The following is a 20,963-nucleotide window of genomic DNA, read 5'->3' as shown; positions in this document are numbered from 1 at the left end:
GCAGTATAAGTTGGCTAATCCAATGTAACAAAAAACAAAACCATTTTATTTAAAAATATTATTGTAGCAAATGGTAGGTATTTGTCATTTCTAATGGCAGAGTAATATTCCATTGTATACATAAACCACATCTTCTTTATCCATTAATCTTTCGATGGACATCGAGCCTCCTTCCAGAGTTTGGCTATTGTGGACATTGCTCTAGAAATCAACGTGGATGGAACTGGAGGGTATGATGCTGAGTGAAGTAAGTCAATTGGAGAAGGACAAACATTATATGTTCTCATTCATTTGGGGAATATAAATAATAGTGAAAGGGAATATAAGGGAAGGGAGTAAAAATGTGTGGGAAATATCAGAAAGGGTGACAGAATAGAAAGACTCCTAACTCTGGGAAATGAACCAGGGGTGGTGGAAGGGGAAGAGGGCGGGGGGTGGGGGTGAATGGGTGATGGTCAGTGAGGGGGGCATTCGACGGGATGAGCACTGGGTGTTATTCTGTATGTTGACAAATTGAACACCACTAAAAATAAATTTATTATAAAGAATAAATAAAATAAATAAAAATATTATTGTATCAAAGAAGATGTGGTCTATGTATACAATGGAATATTACTCAGCCATTACAAACGACAAATACCCACCTTTTGCTTTGACATCGATGGACCTGGCGGGTACTATGCTGATTAAACAAGTCAATCGGAAATGGATAAACATTATATGGTCTCATTCATTTGGGGAATATAAAAATTAGTGAAAGGAAATAAAAGGAAAGGAGAGAAGATGAGTGAAAATTTCTGTGTGGGTGACACAACATGAGAGACACCTTACTCTGGGAAATGAACAAGGGGTAATGGAAGGGGAGGTGGGCGGAGTGTTGGGGTGACTGGGTGATGGGTACTGAGGGGAGCACTTGGCGGGATGAGCACTGGCTGTTATTCTGTATGTTGGCAAATTGAGCATCAATAAGAAATAAATTTATTATTAAAAATAATGTATTTTGATGAAAGGTATTTTTGATAACAAATGTGTCAGGAAAATTCAGTTTCAATTTTTTTCAATCTATTCCTTTAATCAACCTTAATTTTGAATTTCTCAGATCATTCCCCCTGACCCTATGGACTATGTACAGGACTTGTCTTCTGTCTCCATATCTAACACATTGCAACTTTGAATGGATCACATGCATCAGGAAGACTGCCAGCAGAGCCCACCAACCAAAAGGTGCCTGTGTCCACTTCACAAAGACATGGAGTCTTGCCTATAATATTCCTGCAATTCTAAATTTAAAATTTAGCTGAATTTCAGAGGGTTTCAGGTAATGCAGTTCTATTTGTCTCTAACAACTCAGTCACTGTGTTCCACTGCAGTTAACTCTGTGATCTTCTGTAATCGCTTTGATGAGCTTACCTGATGCAGAATGAGCTCATTCAAGCAGAGATTGGGATATAATAAACTCATGTCAGAATGAACATTTTCCATTGTATACCTATATTTCTATTTTTCTTATCCCTCCTAAACAAACAGTATGGTGCTGCTTTGCAACTGTAAGTTTTTCGTGAATTCTTTTTACATTCAAATACTATATTCCATCTAAGAGAAGAAAACTATCTACCATGAACCTCTTCTATGGATTCATCAGGATTTTTGATGACAAATGCAGCAGGAAATTTCAGTTTCAAACCAATTTCAATTTGTGCCTCTGATCAACTGTAATTTTGGTTTTCTTAGATCAGTCCCCCTGACCCTGCGGGCTGCACACAGGACTTCTGTTCTGTTTCCAAATCTAGCCAATTCCATCTTTGTTTTTTTAATGTTTTATTTATTCATCAGAGACACAGAGAAAGAGAGAGAGATGCAGAGACACAGGCAGAGGGAGAAGCAGGCTCCATGCATGGAGCCTGAGTTGGGACTCAATCCCTGATCTCCAGGATCAGGCCTTGGGCTGAAGGTGGCACTAAACTGCTGAGCACCTGCGTACCCCCCTTTCCATCTTTGAATGGATCATATGCATCAGGAAGGCTGCAAGCAGAGCCCACCACCCAAATGGCCTGTGTCACCTGAACAGAGATATGGAGTCCTGCCAATAATATTCCTGCAATTCTGGTCCTTTGGGAGCATCTCTGCCCTCCTTGAAGCCCCAGTGTCATTGCTAGATGGTGCATTGCTCCTTATGTCACTTGTTGGATGACCTTATGTGCATGGACCACATATGTCTATAATTATTTCTTGAAACACAATATAATATTAGTACAATACTCAGTAGGCTTGTACAAACAAAAATGAGTCCTTAGGATCCAGAATCAGAGTAGGGGTGAAAATAAGTTTACGATACTCTGAAACAAAACACCAGGGTCCAAAGTTCACCTCAAACATATAAATCAGAAAAAATTCTCCACACCATCTTTAGTATGAAAAAATATGGGAAAGAGAAGTTAACATGTCAGAAGATTTAGGAGACTCAGGGCTTGTCACATCCTTGAAACAGCTGGATAGTTATTGAATCATTTCGAACATCCATGAAATCGATCAGAGTTGAAAAAAAACAACAGCAAGACTGCTAATAGAATACTGAGCAGGTTTTGGTGTTTAGGAGCTGTGCGGTGTTGACATTGGAGAGATACAACCATGAGGAGGACAGCAGGAGGGAGGTTGCTTGCAGACACTACTGTCAAGAATTTTAAGGACAAGAGAGGAACGTATGAACTTGTACAATTCTACTCCTGCAGGGGACAAACCTCGCATGATGGTGCTAAAATGGAAAAATAGGGAAATTTCCTGGATCTAAGGACACTCTGAGTGCCAAGAAGAAAAAGTGGCACAATGTGATGCATGGTTAAGGACTGGAACCTATAGACGTGTGAACATTGGGTCTGAGTGCACGCGTTGTGCTTTGTTTCCATAAACTGAATTCTGTGTGGTCCTGTGACCTCTATTCTGAAACCAGCAGGCAGAAACTAGACCCTCTCTTGTGACAAGCCCTCAGAGGACGAGCCCAGGTCCACACTACAGAGCCTTTCATATTGTCATTTCGAGATCCATTCATGTGCCTGAGATACACCAGCCCAGACACAGGTACGGTGAACACATGATTCAGATGTCAACTGAGGACCGAAAGGGCTTTATGGCTCTCCTTTGAGGGCTCCCTGAAGACTCCGGGGTGCAAACATTCAATCCCAGGCTAGAGATAGGAGGCCATGTTCATAACGGCTCTCCAATGCAGCCAGGAAGAGTCACAATACCCCAAGACAGGCTTCAACATGGTGGGGTGTGAGCATCTACAGAGGAAACAACACAAAGAGCAAATGATACCAATCCATTGCCAATTGCACTGTGCATTTAGACATCCATGTAAGCCCAGCTCAGGTCCAGGGCTGCACACTGCAAGAGGAACTGTGTGCTCCATCCCTTGCTCTACCATCTCACATCTATTTTCTGAATGTTCATGTCTGGGGACAGCTGCTATTTGTATAAATGTTGATGAAATCATCACAGCCAACCAATGCCCTGCTTCTGAGCATTCAGAGCTGCTCCCCTGCCTTGCTGACCATGAGTGGACTTACCTTCCCTGAAATAGCTTCACTGTCATGTAAGTTCACATGTAGACTATGGAATAAGATGGTAGAGCTGTTAGATATTGACATAACCAGGTCATGTTACTTGGTTGTTACTGTTAGGTTTTTTGGTAACTAAATGGAAATGAGACCGCCAAGGCAAGCGAGGGTCCAAGAACAGATTTTATTGCAGGCACCCTCGGGCGAGGTTCCACGACTCACGGAGGGAAAGAGTGAGTCGGGGAAGTCGCGCCAAGACAAGGTGACAGGGGGTTTACATAACGTTGTAAGGCAGAACGGTTTCCTATTGGTTGGCTCATATGCAAAGGAAGGATCGCAATTCGGTCAGTCAAAGGTGACTTCCTCCTCTGGGGTTTGAAGGGCATTGGGTCCGGTTGGGTAAGTCCAAAGGAGAGGTCTAAGGGTCTGCGTCAAGCTGTCAGCAGGTCATTGGTCCATTGGCGTCCCAGGTGGAGGTGGTGACAGGAACCTCAGCCATTTGGGGTATCCGCCATCTTGAGGAGTTTCTCTTCCCGCCTGGCCCCAACATTCCGACCTTTTGTTTTATATAATGGTGTCGGGGGCGTCGACTCTGCTCTGGCTACTTCCTGCTGACGGTGGGACGTCGTTGTAGGGGTAGTCGGATGTGGGCAGGCGAGAGTATGGGTGAAGTAAAAGTTGGTTGACAGATACCCGGGTGAGTTCTTGCAGGCGTTCCTGTAAACATCGAAACAAGCAAGGGGCGACAGAGATGAGAAGAAGGATTAGGCATAGGGGTCCCGCCAAAGGGAGTAGCCACGTTACCCAAGTGTGGGGGTCTAGGCCCCAGAAAGATGAGCCCTGGCGCCTGGTCTGGATTCGGTCTCTGAGTTCTTTAACTTTGGAAGTAACTATACCTGATTGATTTCCTCATTTAAGTACAGACAGGTTCCACCTTTTTCGGCGGTCAAAAGGTCGAGGGCCCGTCGATTTTGCAGAGTGACAGCTGCCAAACTAGTGACCTGAGTCTGTAGGGCTGTGAGGGAGTCAGCGATCCGTTCCATGTCGTCGTTCAGAGCTTGGGAAAGTTTATAATAAAAGTCTATGGAAGTCCCCATTCCTGCCACTCCTGTAGCGACCCCAGTAGTTATTCCTGCTCCTATTAGGAAGGGGAGAAAGGCAGCCCTTTTTCTCCGGTATTGGAGAAATAATGTGGACTGGAGCTGGGAATCGGAGTAAATGTTGGTTGAGGGAGACAGGAGGATGAAAGTGCAGTCTAGGGAATCATTAGCAGTTAAGCAACGGTAAGTGCCCTGGGGGCATGAGAGAAATATTCCCGAGGGGGCACAGTATGGAAGAGAGGAATTAGTAATGTTGGCAGCTGTGGGAGTGAGAGAGTTAGAGGAATTAATGATTGGTATATTCCCCCCAATAGGTCCAATGTGGACTGTCTGATTGGTGATCGTGGAGTTGGGGAGTGTCCAATTAGTTGGGAGAGGGATTCCTACAATATTAGAGAGTGTAGAGAAGGGAAAACAGATCCAGCAGTTGCTGTCCCCGGTTTTGGAGAAATTTCGCCATAAGTTATAGCTGGAATTTAGGAGGGCCGTTGTTAGCTGCTCAGTGGTGGGAACTTTCTTGATGTCATCGAGGGAAATACCCTTATAGGTCAACTGGTTTGAGGCCTGGAGTTGGTGGATGACCCTTTGTCGGGTCTGCTCCTGGCCAGCCTGGTCTTGGACTCCACCCCCATCAGAGAGACCCACATGGCTTAGATAAGTCCAGCATACTTTACCAGTCTTGGGGTACCGGCTGCAAGGGGATCGGCTGGTTTGAGAAAGTTCAGACATCCAAAAGGTTCCTACGGCATGTCTTGAAGTACAGGTGATGGGTGTCTTCCCTGAGTAACAAGTTCTGGGCATGTGGGTATAAGATGAAAAGTAGCGCGAGGTACCGCTGCCTCTCATGCAATCACATTCTACCGCCTGGATCGGGGGGCTCAGGAGTAGTATGAGAAGGAGCCCTAGCCAGGCGGAGTTTGGTGGGTCCCACCATCTGGGAGGTCCACTCAATACCTGTGGGTGCCCGTTTAAGGTTATTGATGTGCACCCATGCCGTATGTCCCAGCAATTTTGCCGCGGTTGGGGTGGTGAGGATGACCGTGTGAGGTCCGGTCCATCGGGTCTGCAGGGAGCCTGGCTGCAGATTTCTGAGAAGGACCTGGTCCCCTGGGGATAAGTCTTGTGGGGAGGCTCCCTCAGATGCATTGTCAGTCGGGGCCGGAATGACAGCATTGGCATGAGCCCTTAAGAGGGCCCGGAGGAGGGTAAGGTAAGGCAGATAGGATAAAAGAGGTGGAGGAATGGCCGGGAGGTTGTGGTTGATAAGGAAAGGCCTACCGTACAGTAACTCAAAGGGACTCAAACCTGATGGTCCTCGGGGGGACGCCCGGAGTCTGGTGAGAGCTATAGGTAACAGTGTGGGCCACGACAGGCGAGTCTCCAGGGTAAGTTTAGTGAGTTGAGCCTTAAGTAGCCCGTTGGCCCTTTCCACCTTACCCGAAGACTGAGGGTGGTAGGGAATGTGCAGCTTCCAGGTAATGTTGAGGCTCTCGGCCACCTGTTGGGTCACACTGGAGATAAATGCCGGCCCGTTGTCTGACTGCAGGGTCCGGGGTAACCCAAACCTCGGGATGATGTGCTCAATGAGGATTGTGGCCACCATATCTGCAGTCTCTCTGGCTGTGGGGTATGCCTCAATCCATCCTGTAAAAGTATCAACCAAAGTCAGTAGATAACGAAAGGCTTTATGGTGAGGCATGTGAGTGAAGTCCAGCTGCCAGTCTTCCCCGGGCTGATGGCCTCGGAGCTGATGGTTAGGCCCCGGCCTGCGGATTCCTCCCTGTGCATTTACGGCCGAGCAGGTTTTACAAGCCCTATGGACAGCCTCAATCACCTTAGGTAGGGATGGATAGTAAAACAGGGGCTGGAGAAACTGGTTCAGTGCCCTTGGGCCAATATGGAGAGATTGGTGGATGTCAGTAATTAGGGTATGGGCCAGGTTTTCTGGGAGGGCAATCTTCCCTCGAATGTAAATCCATCCTTTACCTTCTGCCTTTCCTCCCAGGGCCTGGAGGGCTTGAGTTTCCTTTATAGAGTAGGAAGGTCGGTGAGGGGTATTAAGGAAGAGGATGGGAGATACTGGGTTACTTAAGGCCGTTTTCCTGGCCACTGAGTCGGCCTTATTATTTCCTATGGAGACCATGTCTTTAGAAGTCTGATGGCCCCTACAGTGAACGATTGCAACCTCAGTGGGCAGACTAAGGGCCTCCAGCAATTTGGCAATGAGAGGTCCATTTACTATAGGCGTCCCCTTGGTGGTTAAAAATCCCCGCTCCTGCCAGAGGACGGAATGAGTATGAGCAATAAGATAGGCATATTTTGAGTCAGTGTAGATGGTGACTCGTTGTCCCTTAGATAGATGTAGAGCCCTGGTGAGAGCTATAAGTTCAGCCTTTTGGGATGTAGTCCCAATTGGGAGGGGAACTGTCTCCACTACTGTCTCTGGGGTGACTACAGCATAGGCGGCATGTCTCCGACCATCCGCAGCCAGGAAGGAGCTGCCATCTACAAAGAGTATACGGTCAGGGTTGGATAATGGCTGATCAGAGAGTCCAGGGTGGGGAGGGGTGAGATCCTCTAAGAGCTGCGGGCAGGAGTGAGTGGGTTCAGAGGTAGGCGAAGGTGTAGGCAACAGAGTTGCAGGATTTAAGCGGGGAGAGGTAGAGAGGGAGATTTGAGGGTTTTCGATGAATAGCAGATGGAAGAGTTGGAGACGAGAGGGGGTTAGGTGGGCCAGGGATCGGTGGCTAAGAAGATCCCCAAGTCGATGGGGGGAGTAAACCACGAGAGGTTGTCCCAAAGTCAATTTGAGAGCCTCCTTAGTTAAAGAGGCAGCAGCTGCGAGTGCCCTAAGGCAGGGCTGCCATCCGCGGGCGGTGCCGTCTAGCTGCTTAGATAGATAGGCTATAATCCGGTAAGTAGGTCCCACCAGTTGGGCCAAAAGGCCAGTAGCTGAACCCGACCGTTCATCAGTGTAAAGGTGGAATGGTTTTGAAGGGTCAGGCAAAGTTAGTATCGGCCCAGCGGTGAGACAGTCTCTTAACTTGGAAAATAGGCGGCGGACCGAAGAGGGATCACTGAGAGGACCCTGGGGAGTGTCCTTTGCCGCTTGGTATAAGGGGCGGGCCAAAATAGAAAAGTTTGGAATCCAGTGTCTAAAAAAGCCAGCCAACCCGAGGAAGGAAAGTATTTCATCCGCCGTCTGAGGGGGTTGGAGCTCTCGTAGGAGGCGGATACGGTCTCCAGTAAGAGATTTAGAGGTGGGGGTCAGGTGGATTCCCAGATAAGTGACAGAAGGGGTGCAGAGTTGTGCCTTAGAGGGTGTGACCCGATACCCTTTGCTCCCTAGGAAGTTAAGTAGGGAGGAGGTGTCGTCCTGGGAGATGGTGAGGGCAGGGCTGCAGAGGAGGAGGTCGTCTACATATTGTAGTAAGGTACTAGCCTTAAGGAGGCATTGCTGTAAATCCGCAGCCAAGGCCTGACCAAAAATATGGGGGCTGTCCCGGAACCCCTGGGGTAGGACAGTCCAGGTTAATTGTCCAGAGGTATGTGTGTCTGGGTCTTCCCAGGTGAAGGCGAAAAGAAAGTAGGAATCGGGGTGTAGGGGAATAGTAAAAAAGGCATCCTTCAGGTCCAACACCGTAAAGTGAGTGGTGTTTGGAGGGATATGGGATAGTAGGGTATAAGGGTTAGGAACCACTGGATGGAGAGGGACTATTGCCTCATTAATGAGTCGGAGGTCCTGAACCAATCGATAAGCCCCGGAGGGTTTACGGACCGGCAGGATGGGGGAGTTACAGGGAGAGCTTATGGGAATCAGAAGTCCCTGACGCTTTAGTCGTTCTATGATTGGTTTGAGGCCGAGGCGATGGAGGAGGGAGATAGGGAACTGGGGTCTAGAGGGGAACTTAGAACCGTCCTTGAGTTTTATTTTGACAGGAGGGTGGTGGGAGGCCACTACAGGTTCCGAGGTATCCCATACCTGGGGGTTCACGAAGGGTAACTGATCCGGAGTAGGAGTAGATGGAGTGGAGAGATATAGGATGAGACGAGCTGAGGGTGAGGAGGGAGGAGAGGGGGACAAATGAATAGTTGCCCCTAGCTTTTGGAGGATATCCAAACCCAGCAGGGGCACTGGGCATGAGGGAATCACCAGGAATGAGTGAGAGAAAGGGAACTCATCCAGGCTACAAGTAAGGGGAGGTGTGGCCCTAGGAGTGGAGGAGTTCCCGTCGATCCCCATAACAGCGACCGGTGAGGGTCGAGTAGGTCCCGCGTAGGAAGGCAGAACAGAATAGGTAGCCCCCGTGTCCAGCAGAAAGGAGATGGACTTACCCGCTACCTGGAGCATGACCCTGGGCTCGGCCTGGGTGAGAGGGGTGGCTGAGTCTGGGCTCCGTCAGTCGTCCTCCAACCCGAGCAGTTGGAAGGCTGGACTCACCGGCTCGGGTCTTCCCCCGCGTTGAGGCGCCGAGGATTCCCCGAGGCTAGGGCAGTCGGATTTCCAGTGGCCCATCAAACGGCAGAGAGGGCATGGCCGAGTTGGTGCCCTCGGGTTGGGGCATTGACGGGCCCAATGGCCTTCAGCCCCACATTTGAAGCAGGCCCCCGGAGGGGTGCGGCTGGTTCCCCCTTTCTGCTGGCTCCTGGAGCCGGCCGGCCGCAGGGCTGCTACCAAGGCCTGGGTTTGTAGCTGAATCTTCTGCTGGAGTCTGGCCTGTCGCTGAAGCTCTGCGGCTTCCTCACGGGAGTTAAAGACCTTAAATGCCATTCTCACTAGGTCAGAAATGGGGGTCTGAGGGCCTTCCTCGACTTTCTTTAATTTTTTGCGGATATCTGGGGCTGACTGAGAGATAAAATGTGTGGCTAGAACCGTGGCCCCTGCGGGACAGGCCGGGTCCAAGCGAGTGTACTGAATTAATGCCTCGGTCAGCCGGTTAAGGAATATAGCCGGGTTTTCGTCAGGGGCCTGTATGATTTCTCTGATCTTGTCATAATTAACGGCCTTATTAGAGGCCGCCCGCATGCCGGCAATGAGACATCGGACCATGTGGTCGCGACGCCGGCGGCCGTCTTGACCGTCTTGGTAACTCCAGCCTGGCTCTATGGCTGGGACCGCCTGAGCACCGACTGGCATTGTGGCGTCGGTGAGGTGGACCTGATCGGCGTGTTCCCGGGCAGCAGCCTGGATACGTTCCCTCTCCTCAGCGGTGAGGGTGGTGGTCTGGATGACATGTAAGTCATGCCAGGTCAGGTCATAGGCCTGTGCCAAGTATTGGAATTCCTTGATGTAGTTGTCGGGATTGGCCGAGAAGGAACCTAAGCGTTTTTCTATCTGGGATAGGTCTAGTAGAGAAAAGGGCACATGGACTCGGACAACCCCTTCAGCCCCTGCAACCTCCCTCAAGGGGCAGACCAGGTCCGGGGAAGAGTTTTTGGATCTGGTACGGGCAGAGATAGGAGGGGAAGGGAGGGGGTTGGAAGGTGGTTGAGGTTCTGGGGCTGGGAGGAGAGGAACAGTTGGGGAGGGTATGCTCGAGGCTGCGCCTGGGCCTGGAGCTTCGGAGATTGAGGAAGGAGTCGGGGACACAGGTTGTTGGGGAGCAGGTTGGTAGGGAGGAGGAGACAGGTGTGGGGCCCCTACAGGAGGCCTGGAGAGATCTTCAGGAGGCTCTGCGAGGGGGGATAGAGGGGCCAAGTTGGAGTCTCTAGAGGTGGAGCGGGGAAGAGTCTGCGGGGGAGAGCAGGCTAAGAGTACTTGAGAGGTTGAGCAGCTGGAGCAGAGTTCTGGTCTGGAGCGCAGGGTCCAGAAAGCCTGGACATAGGGCACCTCAGACCATTTGCCTTGGCGTCTACAGAGATTATCAAGGTCCGTAAGTATCTGATAATCAAAAGTGCCTTCAGGTGGCCATTGCGATTGGTTATTCAACCGATATTGAGGCCAAGCGACGGTACAGTAATGGATAAGGCGTCGCCTTCGTAAGTCCTGGTCTAACTCCAGAGTTCGGAGATTAGCCAGTAGGCATCCTAAAGGCGTTTTGGAATCGAATTTGGACTGAGAGGTTCCCATGGCTCCTTCCCTTATCAGCTCAAGACTTGGAGGAGGGCGTCCCCTCCACCGTGAATTGAGCTGCTGCTTACGGAAGTGGTTACCGTGGAGTGAGGACGTCTCCTTTACTCCCCGGAACCGCGGAGCCACCAGGTGGCGGAGGGTTTGCCCTGACGCGGCCGCGATTAGGACAGGGCGCCCCGGAGGAGGGTCGGAAACCAGGGAACACTTACCCCAAGGAGTCCAGTGACCCCAGCAGAGAGAGAGCGGAGTCCCAGTCCGACGGAGGAGGAGAGAGCCTCCGTGCTGTTGCAGGGGCTCGATCTCCTCCCGGGTTTCGGCACCAAATGTTAGGTTTTTTGGTAACTAAATGGAAATGAGACCGCCAAGGCAAGCGAGGGTCCAAGAACAGATTTTATTGCAGGCACCCTCGGGCGAGGTTCCACGACTCACGGAGGGAAAGAGTGAGTCGGGGAAGTCGCGCCAAGACAAGGTGACAGGGGGTTTACATAACGTTGTAAGGCAGAACGGTTTCCTATTGGTTGGCTCATATGCAAAGGAAGGATCGCAATTCGGTCAGTCAAAGGTGACTTCCTCCTCTGGGGTTTGAAGGGCATTGGGTCCGGTTGGGTAAGTCCAAAGGAGAGGTCTAAGGGTCTGCGTCAAGCTGTCAGCAGGTCATTGGTCCATTGGCGTCCCAGGTGGAGGTGGTGACAGGAACCTCAGCCATTTGGGGTATCCGCCATCTTGAGGAGTTTCTCTTCCCGCCTGGCCCCAACAGTTACAAATTCCATGACAAAAATGATTGCATTTAAATAAAATGATAAAAACCAAAAAAGTCATGTAGGACCCATGAGGGGTTCCATTGAGGAAATCCTAAAGGGAACCTGATCTCATGTCCAGAGGGAGAGTCACAGATGCAGGTGGGTTGAAATGAGGACACAGGGCACCAAATTTCATCCAGTGACAAGGGACACACCTAACAGCCATCAGTACAACACAACCCTGTAAGGTGATGGTGAGACACAAATCCCACTGGGTCATGTCATCCTCATCTTCTGGAAACATTATAACAGAACATCCTTAAATTGAAGTTCCAAAGTGTCTGAGTATATCTGACTCTCTTGTATCATTCTTCTCCTCTTCAGTGTGTCCACTGTGACTTTTTGACAGATACTTATGGTTTGCAACAGATTAGTCCTAGTTCCAGGTGAGAAATGCACCCTTCACTGGATGAGGGTGGTTACATGATACTTCTCACAACAAATACAGCAGGGCCATGCCTGTGCATCCATGTGTCCCTAATGTCTCTGTGTGTGTCATAAAAATCTTAGGATTATATGTTCATACTCTGTGAAAAATGTCCAGGATGCTTCCACTAGGATTGCTTTGAATATGTAGAAGGTTCTGGGCAATGTAGAGATTTTCATAGGATTTATTTTTGTTTTTTTTTTTAAAAGATTTTATTTATTCATTTAGAATAGAGAGAGAGAGAGAGAGAGAGAGAGAAAGAGAGAGAGAGAGAGAGGCAGAGACACAGCCTGACGGAGAAGCAGGACTATGCCAGGAGTCCGACATGGGACACAATCCCGGGACTCCAGGATTGCACCCTGAGCCAAAGGGAGGCGCCAAAGTGCTGAGCCACCCAGGGATCCTCAATATTTTTGGTTTGTTTTAAATATTTATTTATTTATTTATTCAGGAAAGTCACAGAGGCAGAGGGAGAAACAGGCTCCCTTCCAAAAGCCTGATGCAGGACACCATCCCAGGACCCCAGGATCACAAACAACCCCAGCCAATTGCAGACACTCAACCTCTGGGCAACACAGGTGCCCTGACAGTATTTGTTGTTCTAATCTGTAAGCACAGAATGTTTTCCATCTCTTTGTGTCTTCTTCAATTTCTTTCCTAAATGCCAAACAGAATCATTTTGGAAAAAAAAAAAAAACAAAACAACATAAACAAAACTATAGCTGGAGGGCATAACAATGTTTGCAGAAAAGCTCTACTATAAAGCCTTTATCATCAAGATAGCCTGGTACTGGCAAAAACAACACATAGACAAATTGAACAGAGCAGAGAGCTCAGAAAGGGCCCTTCAGCTTTATGGGCAACTACTCCTCAAAAAGCAAGAAAAAATATCTAATGAAAGAAAGACACATCAACAAATGGACCTGAAAAAAATTGGACAGCCACCTGCATAAGAATAAAAGTGGACAATTCTTCAACAAAAAGCACAAAGATAATCACAAAATAATGAAATACTGAAATCTGAGACAGCAATTCATCTAAATCCTAGAGGCAAATTCAAGTAGCATCTTTTTGTCCTCAGTTTCAGTGACTGCTAGAAGGCGCCTCTCAAAAGGCATAGGAAACAAAGGGAAAGATAAACTATTAGGACTTCATCAAGATAGAATCTGTACAACAATACAACAGGCAACAAAATGAAAGGCAGCCTACAGAATAGGACAAGATATTTCCTTAACAAATTCTGCACCCAACAAAACAATCAATCCAGTCAAGAAATGAGGAGAATACATGAAAAGGCTTTTCTCCAAAGAAGACTGACCAATGGCCAACAGTCAGAGGAGAAAAATGATCCACATGACTTGTCATCAGGGAAATACAAATGAAAACCACACTAAGATCCCACTTATACAACTCAGAATGGATAAAGTAAAAAGGCCAGAAACAATAAATATAAGGGAGGATATTGAGAAAGTGGAACCCTGTTTCATTCCTGGTGGGAATTCAGGCTTGTTGAGCCACTACAGAAAACAGAATGGAATGTCCTGAAAACGTGAGAATAGAGCCACCCCAGGAGCCACCCCAGCCACTGCACTACAGGCTATTTACTCCAAAGACACAGATTTAGTGAAAGGAAGGGACATTTGCATCTCAATGTTCACAGCAGCAAAGTCCACACAACCAACCATTCTATTGACAGATGAATGGATAAGGAATCTGTGGTCTATGTATACAATGGGATGTTACTCAGCCATTAGAAATGACGAATACCCACCAATTGCTTTGACGTGGATTGAACTGGAGGTTATGATGCTGAGTGAAATAAGTCAATTGGAGAAGGAAAAACATTATATGGTCTCTTTCTTGGGGAATATAAAAACAGTAAAAGGGATTATAGGAGAATGGAAAGAAAATGAGGGGAAATATCAGAGAGGGTGACAGAAGTTGAGAGACTCCTAACTCTGGGAAAAGAACAAGGGATAGTGGATGGGGAGGTGGGCGGTGGATGGGGGTGACTGGGTTACAGGCACTGAGGGAGGCACTTGATGGGATGAGCACTGGGTGTTTTGCTATATGTTGGCAAATCGCACTCCAATAAACATTATACAAAAAAAAAAAGATGTGCTTTATATATACAATGGGATATTACATAGCAGTCAGACATAATGAATAACATGAAATAATGTTTCTGTCAACATGATTGGAACTGGAGTCATTATATTGAGAGAAATAAATCAATCACAGAAAGGCAATGATATGGTCTCATTGATATTGAAAGAGACCATAAGGGAAGGAGTGATACTTAGTGGGGTAAGACTAGAGAGGAAGACAAATCATGAGACACATTTAACTCTGGGGAAAAAATGAGGGTCAGTGGAAGGGAGGAGGTGGGGAATGGGGTAACTGGGTGATGGGAGTTAAGGAGTTTATGTGATGTGATGAACACTGAGGGTATAGTGAATGTTGGTAAATTCAATTTAAATAAAGAAAAAAAATACTTAAGCCCGTGCCCCCTGTTGGAACACCAGACATGAGCTGGGCAGATCAAACAAGAGACACTCATTCTCACAGATCTGGTGTCTGGGTCATCTGAGGTCCAGGTGCAGGAAGCTGTGGTGTCTGGAGAGTGCCCACATCCTACCCCATCCTTTCCCAGTCACCTCACATGGAGCCAGGGTGCAGGGAGCTTTCCCAGTGCTGGTGTATAAGTGCCCTGATCCCATCATGAGGCTGCACCTCCCAACCTAAGTGGTCCCTAAGGCTCCACCTTCTCCCCCATCACATGGACATTAGGTTTCACCATAGGGATGGTAAAGGTTACAACCAGTGAGCTGACGTCAGCACCTGAAGGATCCATGAGTTTTTCCCAGCAGGTCGAAGGTCCTTCAATCCAGCTCCTCAACGTGAGGATCCTCATGATCCAGTAGAAGCTTCTGGTCTCTGAGCACACCAAGTACACATGACCTTCAGAACCCGATGGTTCCTTGGGGAGAGGACAGCTTCCATCTGAGACCTGGGTAGGATCTTGGCCTATTTGTATTATTATTTAAAGTTTTGTGCTGCTTCCATATATTATTCATCTCCTTTCCATATGATTCAGACACTTGTCTACTGAGGATGACCATGTTTCTCTTTTGTCCTTCCAGTTTTACCCTGGTTTAGTGAAATTCCTCACACCATATCCAGTCTTTATTAACTGGTAGCTCCCTGATATTCCTTCCTTATCCTTCTCCTCCACCCAAAGGAAAAGAAATCAAACAATAACCCAGGGGTTCCCTCTTTTGATGCCGTTGGGACACTAACTCCACACAAGCCCTTCCTGGAGCAGGACGCCGTCCCCACCACTGGCCCACAACACACACCTGGAGCCAGTGTCATTCCCTGGCACCATACAGGCATTTGTGACATGATGAGAGGCCGGCCTGGCTCTCATCAGACATGAAGGTGAGGGTGATGAATGGTTATACTCTCATTATTGTGTGTGTGTGTGTGTGTGTGTGTGTGTGTGTGTGTGTGTGAATGACCTCTGAGCCCACTTCCCTACCATGTCATGCTGGGAATCTCTCTCACTCCCAGGCTGTATTAACGTTTTTGTATTATGTTTCTTTTATCTTGTGTTGATTGGGGATTCCTCTATACCGAGATGTGCAAGACAGCATGTTAGCTTGGGGTCCTGTGATCCACAGTGAGTGCCACTAGGACTCATGAAAAGCTTCTGATGATGTGAATGGAGTTATTTGTAATTGATTAATATTTCGGGTCAGGAAAAGTTAAGTACAAGTAAGTGTAAGTGCTATCATTGAATTCTAAGTCTCTTAGAAAGAGACTGAAATGGTAAACACATAATCAAGTGTTGAGAGGGGCTCCCTGGGGGAAACTGCTCTTTGGAGAGGAAGCCCAGACCCTGACAGGAAACCTGCCCAGAACCTCCATCTGCACCTGCTCCTGGGCCTTCAAGACAGAAGTGGTGAGGAGTGTGCACCCCCTGGTGGTCCTGATCCCCTACGACAGGGAGGTTTGTGTCTGGGCTCACACTGAGGTCCCCTCACTGTGTCTGCACAGTAATACACGGCCGTGTCCTCGGCTCTCAGGCTGTTCATCTGCAGATACAGCGTGTTCTTGGCGTTGTCTCTGGAGGTGGTGAATCGGCCCTTCACAGCGTCTACGTAGTATGTGCTACTTCCATCATAGCTAATAGCTGCGACCCACTGCAGCCCCTTCCCTGGAGCCTGGCGGACCCAGCTCATTTCATTGCTACTGAAGGCGAATCCAGAGACCACACAGGAGAGTCTCAGGGACCCCCCAGGCTTCACCAGGTCTCCCCCAGACTCCACCAGTTGCACTTCACCCTGGACAACTGCAGACACAAGACATCCTGGTCAAACAACTGTCCCACATCCCCAGTTTCCCTCACTCATCTCCACTCACAGACTCAAGGTCTCTGGTTCTCTATGAATTACCTTTTAAAATAGAAACAAGGAAAACCCAGCTGAGCACAGACTCCATGGTGGTTTGTCTGCGTTGTGTCCTGATCACTGAATAGGGTCACCTGGGGATCCTGAGGCTGGGACTGCTCTCCCGGCCACAGGCTCAGGCCTGGGCTGGTTTAATCAGTGGAGGAAGGTCCCTATTTGCATGTCCTCCAACTACATAACCAGCTCCAGACTTACATTTGTGTATTTAAAAGCCAGCACAAGTGTTGCACCACAAATCTATAGCAATTTGTGTAGATGGCCTTCTGACTATATGAAATTCTAAGCACAGTTCTTTTCGAGTTTCTGCATGTATTTCCAGAGACACGCATGAATATAGGTCATTTTCTGGAGAAATTTCAATTTATTAGTAAAATTTAATCCTAAATATTTATTTTTCATGCCAGTGTAAATTGGATTATTTTGTTATTTTGTATATGTAATTTGTGGTTATTTTGTAGGAATATATCTTTATTTTATTTGCTGATTTTATATCCTGATTTTTTTCCTGAGCTCATGAGTTATTTCTTCCAGTTTTTATGTAAGGTTTTTACTCATTGACTCTATTAAGATATTGTCATAGGAAAACTAATTATGTTCTTTCCAGGTTACCAAGTTTTCTTTTTTTTAAAGTAGTTTTCTTGCTACGTTTTCTGGCAGGTCCTCCAGTCTGGGGCAGAAAGTATTTTCCTCTTGTCTTCAGGATGCATTGTCTGTTCTAGTCATGCAGTTGATATAAGCCAGACCTAGAGGAGAGAATAAATTTCATTTGGCATGTGGATGACCTACCTAATATAAAGTGATAGTCGACAACTCAAATCAGCACAGGGTGTCTCTTCATGTCTTCCACCCATTTCTGATTGTAGTTTTCACTTTGTGGTTGTTTAGTTTGGTAATTTATTTTTCGATTTTGGAAACCTGCCATAATCTGGAGATAGATTTGCAAATCTCTTCTCCCATTGTTTATATTCTTTTGGAAGATGTTATTTGTTCATTCATGAGAGACAGAGAGAGATGCAGAGATGGCAGAGGGAGAAGTGGGCTCCCCACAGGGAGCCTGATGCTGGTCTCAATCCTAGAGCTCTAGGACTCCCTGAGCCGAAGACAGATGCTCAAGCTACACAGGCATCCCTATCTTTCCAATTTATTAGTTTGCCTTTTAATTATGTTGAGTGTTTCCACAGCTGTAAGACAGCTCCTTCCTTGGTGTAGTCCATAGAGTTCATTTTTACTTTTGTTTCCCTTCCCTTTGGAGATTCGAGTACCAGGAACCTGTTTGTGGCCGAGGTCACAAAATCTCCTTGATTTTGATGGTTTCTTGCCTCACATTTAGGTCTTTCATCTACTCTGAGTTTGTCTTTGTGTGGAGTATAAAATGGCCCGGGATCATTCTTCTACTTGCAGCTGTCCTATGTTCCCAACACCACTTGTTGAATAGATTGTCCTTTTTCCAGTTGATAGTCTTTTGTACTTTGTTGAGGATAAGTTGACCATAGAGCTGTGTGTCCATTTATGGCTTCCTTATTCTATTCCATTGACCATGTGCGTGTTTTACTCCCACTATTATACTGTTTTGATTATCACAACTTTGAAATCTGGAATTGTGATGACTTTTGTTTTGATTTTTTTAAGTTTTTTTTTTATTTACTCATGAGAGACACAGAGAGACAGAGAGAATGTCAGAGACACAGGCAGAGGGAGCAGCAGGCGCCATGCAGGTGCCTAATATGGGACTCATTCCTAGGTCTCAAGGATCACGCCCTGGGCAAAAAGGCAGTGGTAAAATGATGAGCCACCTGGGCTGTCCTGATTTCTTTTTTGTTTCAACATTCTTTTGCCTAGTCAGAATCTTCTCTGTTTAGTTACAAATTTTAGGCTACTTCTGTTCCCTAGAAAAATGTTGTTGGTGTTTTGATAGGGTTCATATTGAATGCATAGATTGCTGTTGGTGGCATAGACATTATATGAATATTTATTTTTCCAATACAAAAGAATAGACAGTTTTCCATATATTTCTGTCTTCTTTAATGTCTTTCATATGTATTTTAGAATTTTTAGACTATAGGTCCTTTCCTCTTTGGTTAGGATTATTCCTCATTATCTGAAGGTTTTTTTTTTTGTTTTTCAAATTTTATTTCTTAATTATTTTTCATTGCAGTGCGCTTTGCCAACATATAGTATAACACTCAGTGCTCACCATGTCAAGTGACGCCTCATTGCCCGTCACCCAGTCACCCCTACCCCCGCCGACCTCCCTTACCACTACCCCTTCCCAGAGTTCCTTCCCAGAGTTAGGAGTCTCTCATGTTCTGTCGACCTCTCTGACAGGTCTCACTCATTTTATCTCCTTTCCCCTTTAGTCTTTTCACTACTTTTTATATTCCCTAAATGAATGAGACCATATATTCGTTCTTCTGTGACTGACTTACTTTACTCAGCATAATAGCCTCCAGTTCCATTCACGTCGAAGCAAATGGTGGGTGTTCTTCATTTCTAATGGCTGAGTAATATTCCATTGTATATATAGGCACATCTTCATTATCCACTCATCTATCAATGGACACCGAGGTTCCTTCCACACTTTGGCTACTATGGACCTTGCTGCTATAAACATTGGGGTGTGGGTGTCATGGTCTTTCACTGCATCTGTATCTTTGTAGTAAATCCCAGTAGTGCACTTGTTGGGTCGTAGGAAATCTCCAGGGGAAGTCGAGAGATTCCTAGTATCTAGAACTAGACATTACATTAAAAACATTGAATTAGAAACAGACATCCATTATTGGTGTCAGGTGGTGAAAGTCAGGGGAACAGCAAAGGTAAACATGAATTGTCGAGCTCTGACCTATTCCCTATAGAGGAATAGTAGCTTCAGATGAATGCCAGTAGACACTTGTTCATGCTTTCTGAGTATCCAATAGCACCTAGTATTAACAGGCCTTTTCCATTAGTGCAGGAAGTCCCCAAACAGGGATGTCATGAGATGATGGGTGTCTGGACAGGCTGAAAGTGAGGTGCGGGCCTGGCTGAATTAGGAAAGACAGCTGTAGTTTCAATTTCAACCCACATGTTATCACAGTGGAGTCATGATGGTTTTAGTTAATTAATCTCTGCTCCCTGTTGCAGATAAAATGTGTAAATCAAACATATTTAATCTCAGTATCCCATATCCCAATGTTTATGAATTTTTGAGGTATAATTTCTCTCTAAGAAAATTAGATAAAAATATCAAAATCATAGATACATTTTAAAAATGATTTAACGTATATATTATGGTACATTTTCTGTGAGTTCTTAAAAATTCCCATTCTTCTGTTGATGTGATGAGCCCTGGGTGATATGCTATATGTTGGCAAATTGATTCAAATAGAAAATATATAAAAATATATTTTAAAAATAGTGTCAAGGAAAACCCAGGTGAGCACAGACTCCATGGTGTGTTGTGTTTTGTCCTGATCACTGAATGGGTCACCTAATGTTCCTGGGACTGGGGCTCCTCTCCCAGATGCAGGGGCCGGTCTGGGCTATTTTATTCAATATAAGGTTGCCCTTACATACATGTCATCTCAGTATATACACAGCTTGGGATCATTCCTGTCAAGCTGTTGTGACCAGATAAGATGTGACTGCCTTTGTATATTCATATTTACTTGAAAAAACAATGTTTTTTTATTATGTAATATTCCAGATCAGACTTTGGGTCCACGTGCTACTTTGTAATTGTATTTGTATATAACTCTTGGTTTGTAGGTGTCATCTTTCCCCATACAGTGATGTGAACATACCCCTTAAATTGTAGAGGGTATCTAAGTGTCCTTGTGCACATTTTCAGGTGAGTCTAATCCCAGATTCTTGGCCTGTGCTCCTTTCCACCGGACTTACCGCCCCTCTGAAACACCTGAATGACAGAGTGGCAGGGCTTCCTTAGAATCGTGGACCCTGCATGTATTGGGGATCCCATAATTTAGCAAAGTTTAGAATTTAGATGAATTTCAGAGAGCTTCAGGTAATGCAGTTCTATTTGTAAGTTTCTAATAACTCAGTCACTGTGTTCCGCTGCAGTTATCCCTGTGATCTCTCTGTAATCGCCTTGATGAGATTACCTGACGCAGAATGAAAACATTCAAGCAGAGTTTGGGATATAATAAACTGGCTTTATCTATGAATTTTACCAAGTATTTTAAGAATTAAGGTAAAACACGACAAATACCCACCATTTGCTTCAACGTGGATGGAACTGGAGGGTATTATGCTGAGTGAAATAAGTCAATCGGAGAAGGACAAACAGTGTATGTTCTCATTCATTTGGGGAATATGAATAATAGTGAAAGGGAATATAAAGGAAGGGAAAAGAAATGTTGGGAAATATCAGGAAGAGAGACAGAACATAAAGACTCCTAACTCGGGGAAATGAACTAGGGGTGGTGGAAGGGAAGGAGGGCTAGGGGTGTGGGTGACTGGGTGACAGGCACTGGGGGGGGCACTGGACGGGATAAGCACTGGGTGTTATTCTGTATGTTGGCAAATTGAACACCAATAAAAA

General features: G+C 46.4%; 1 gene segment (V, D, J or C); it reads right to left on the bottom strand.

Moving 5' to 3' along the window:
* Positions 1-15,904: 15,904 nt before the first annotated feature.
* Positions 15,905-16,527, bottom strand: LOC121492617. The segment is given in 2 exon segments: positions 15,905-16,308; positions 16,412-16,527. Coding segments are annotated over 2 exon segments (450 nt in total).
* Between the last annotated feature and the right edge of the window lie 4,436 nt (positions 16,528-20,963).

This window comes from Vulpes lagopus, chromosome 6 (assembly GCF_018345385.1).
Source record: "Vulpes lagopus strain Blue_001 chromosome 6, ASM1834538v1, whole genome shotgun sequence".
Classification (NCBI taxonomy): Eukaryota; Metazoa; Chordata; class Mammalia; order Carnivora; family Canidae; genus Vulpes; species Vulpes lagopus.
Note: the sequence above shows the minus strand (reverse complement) of the source record. Positions and strands in the feature narration are given on the sequence as shown.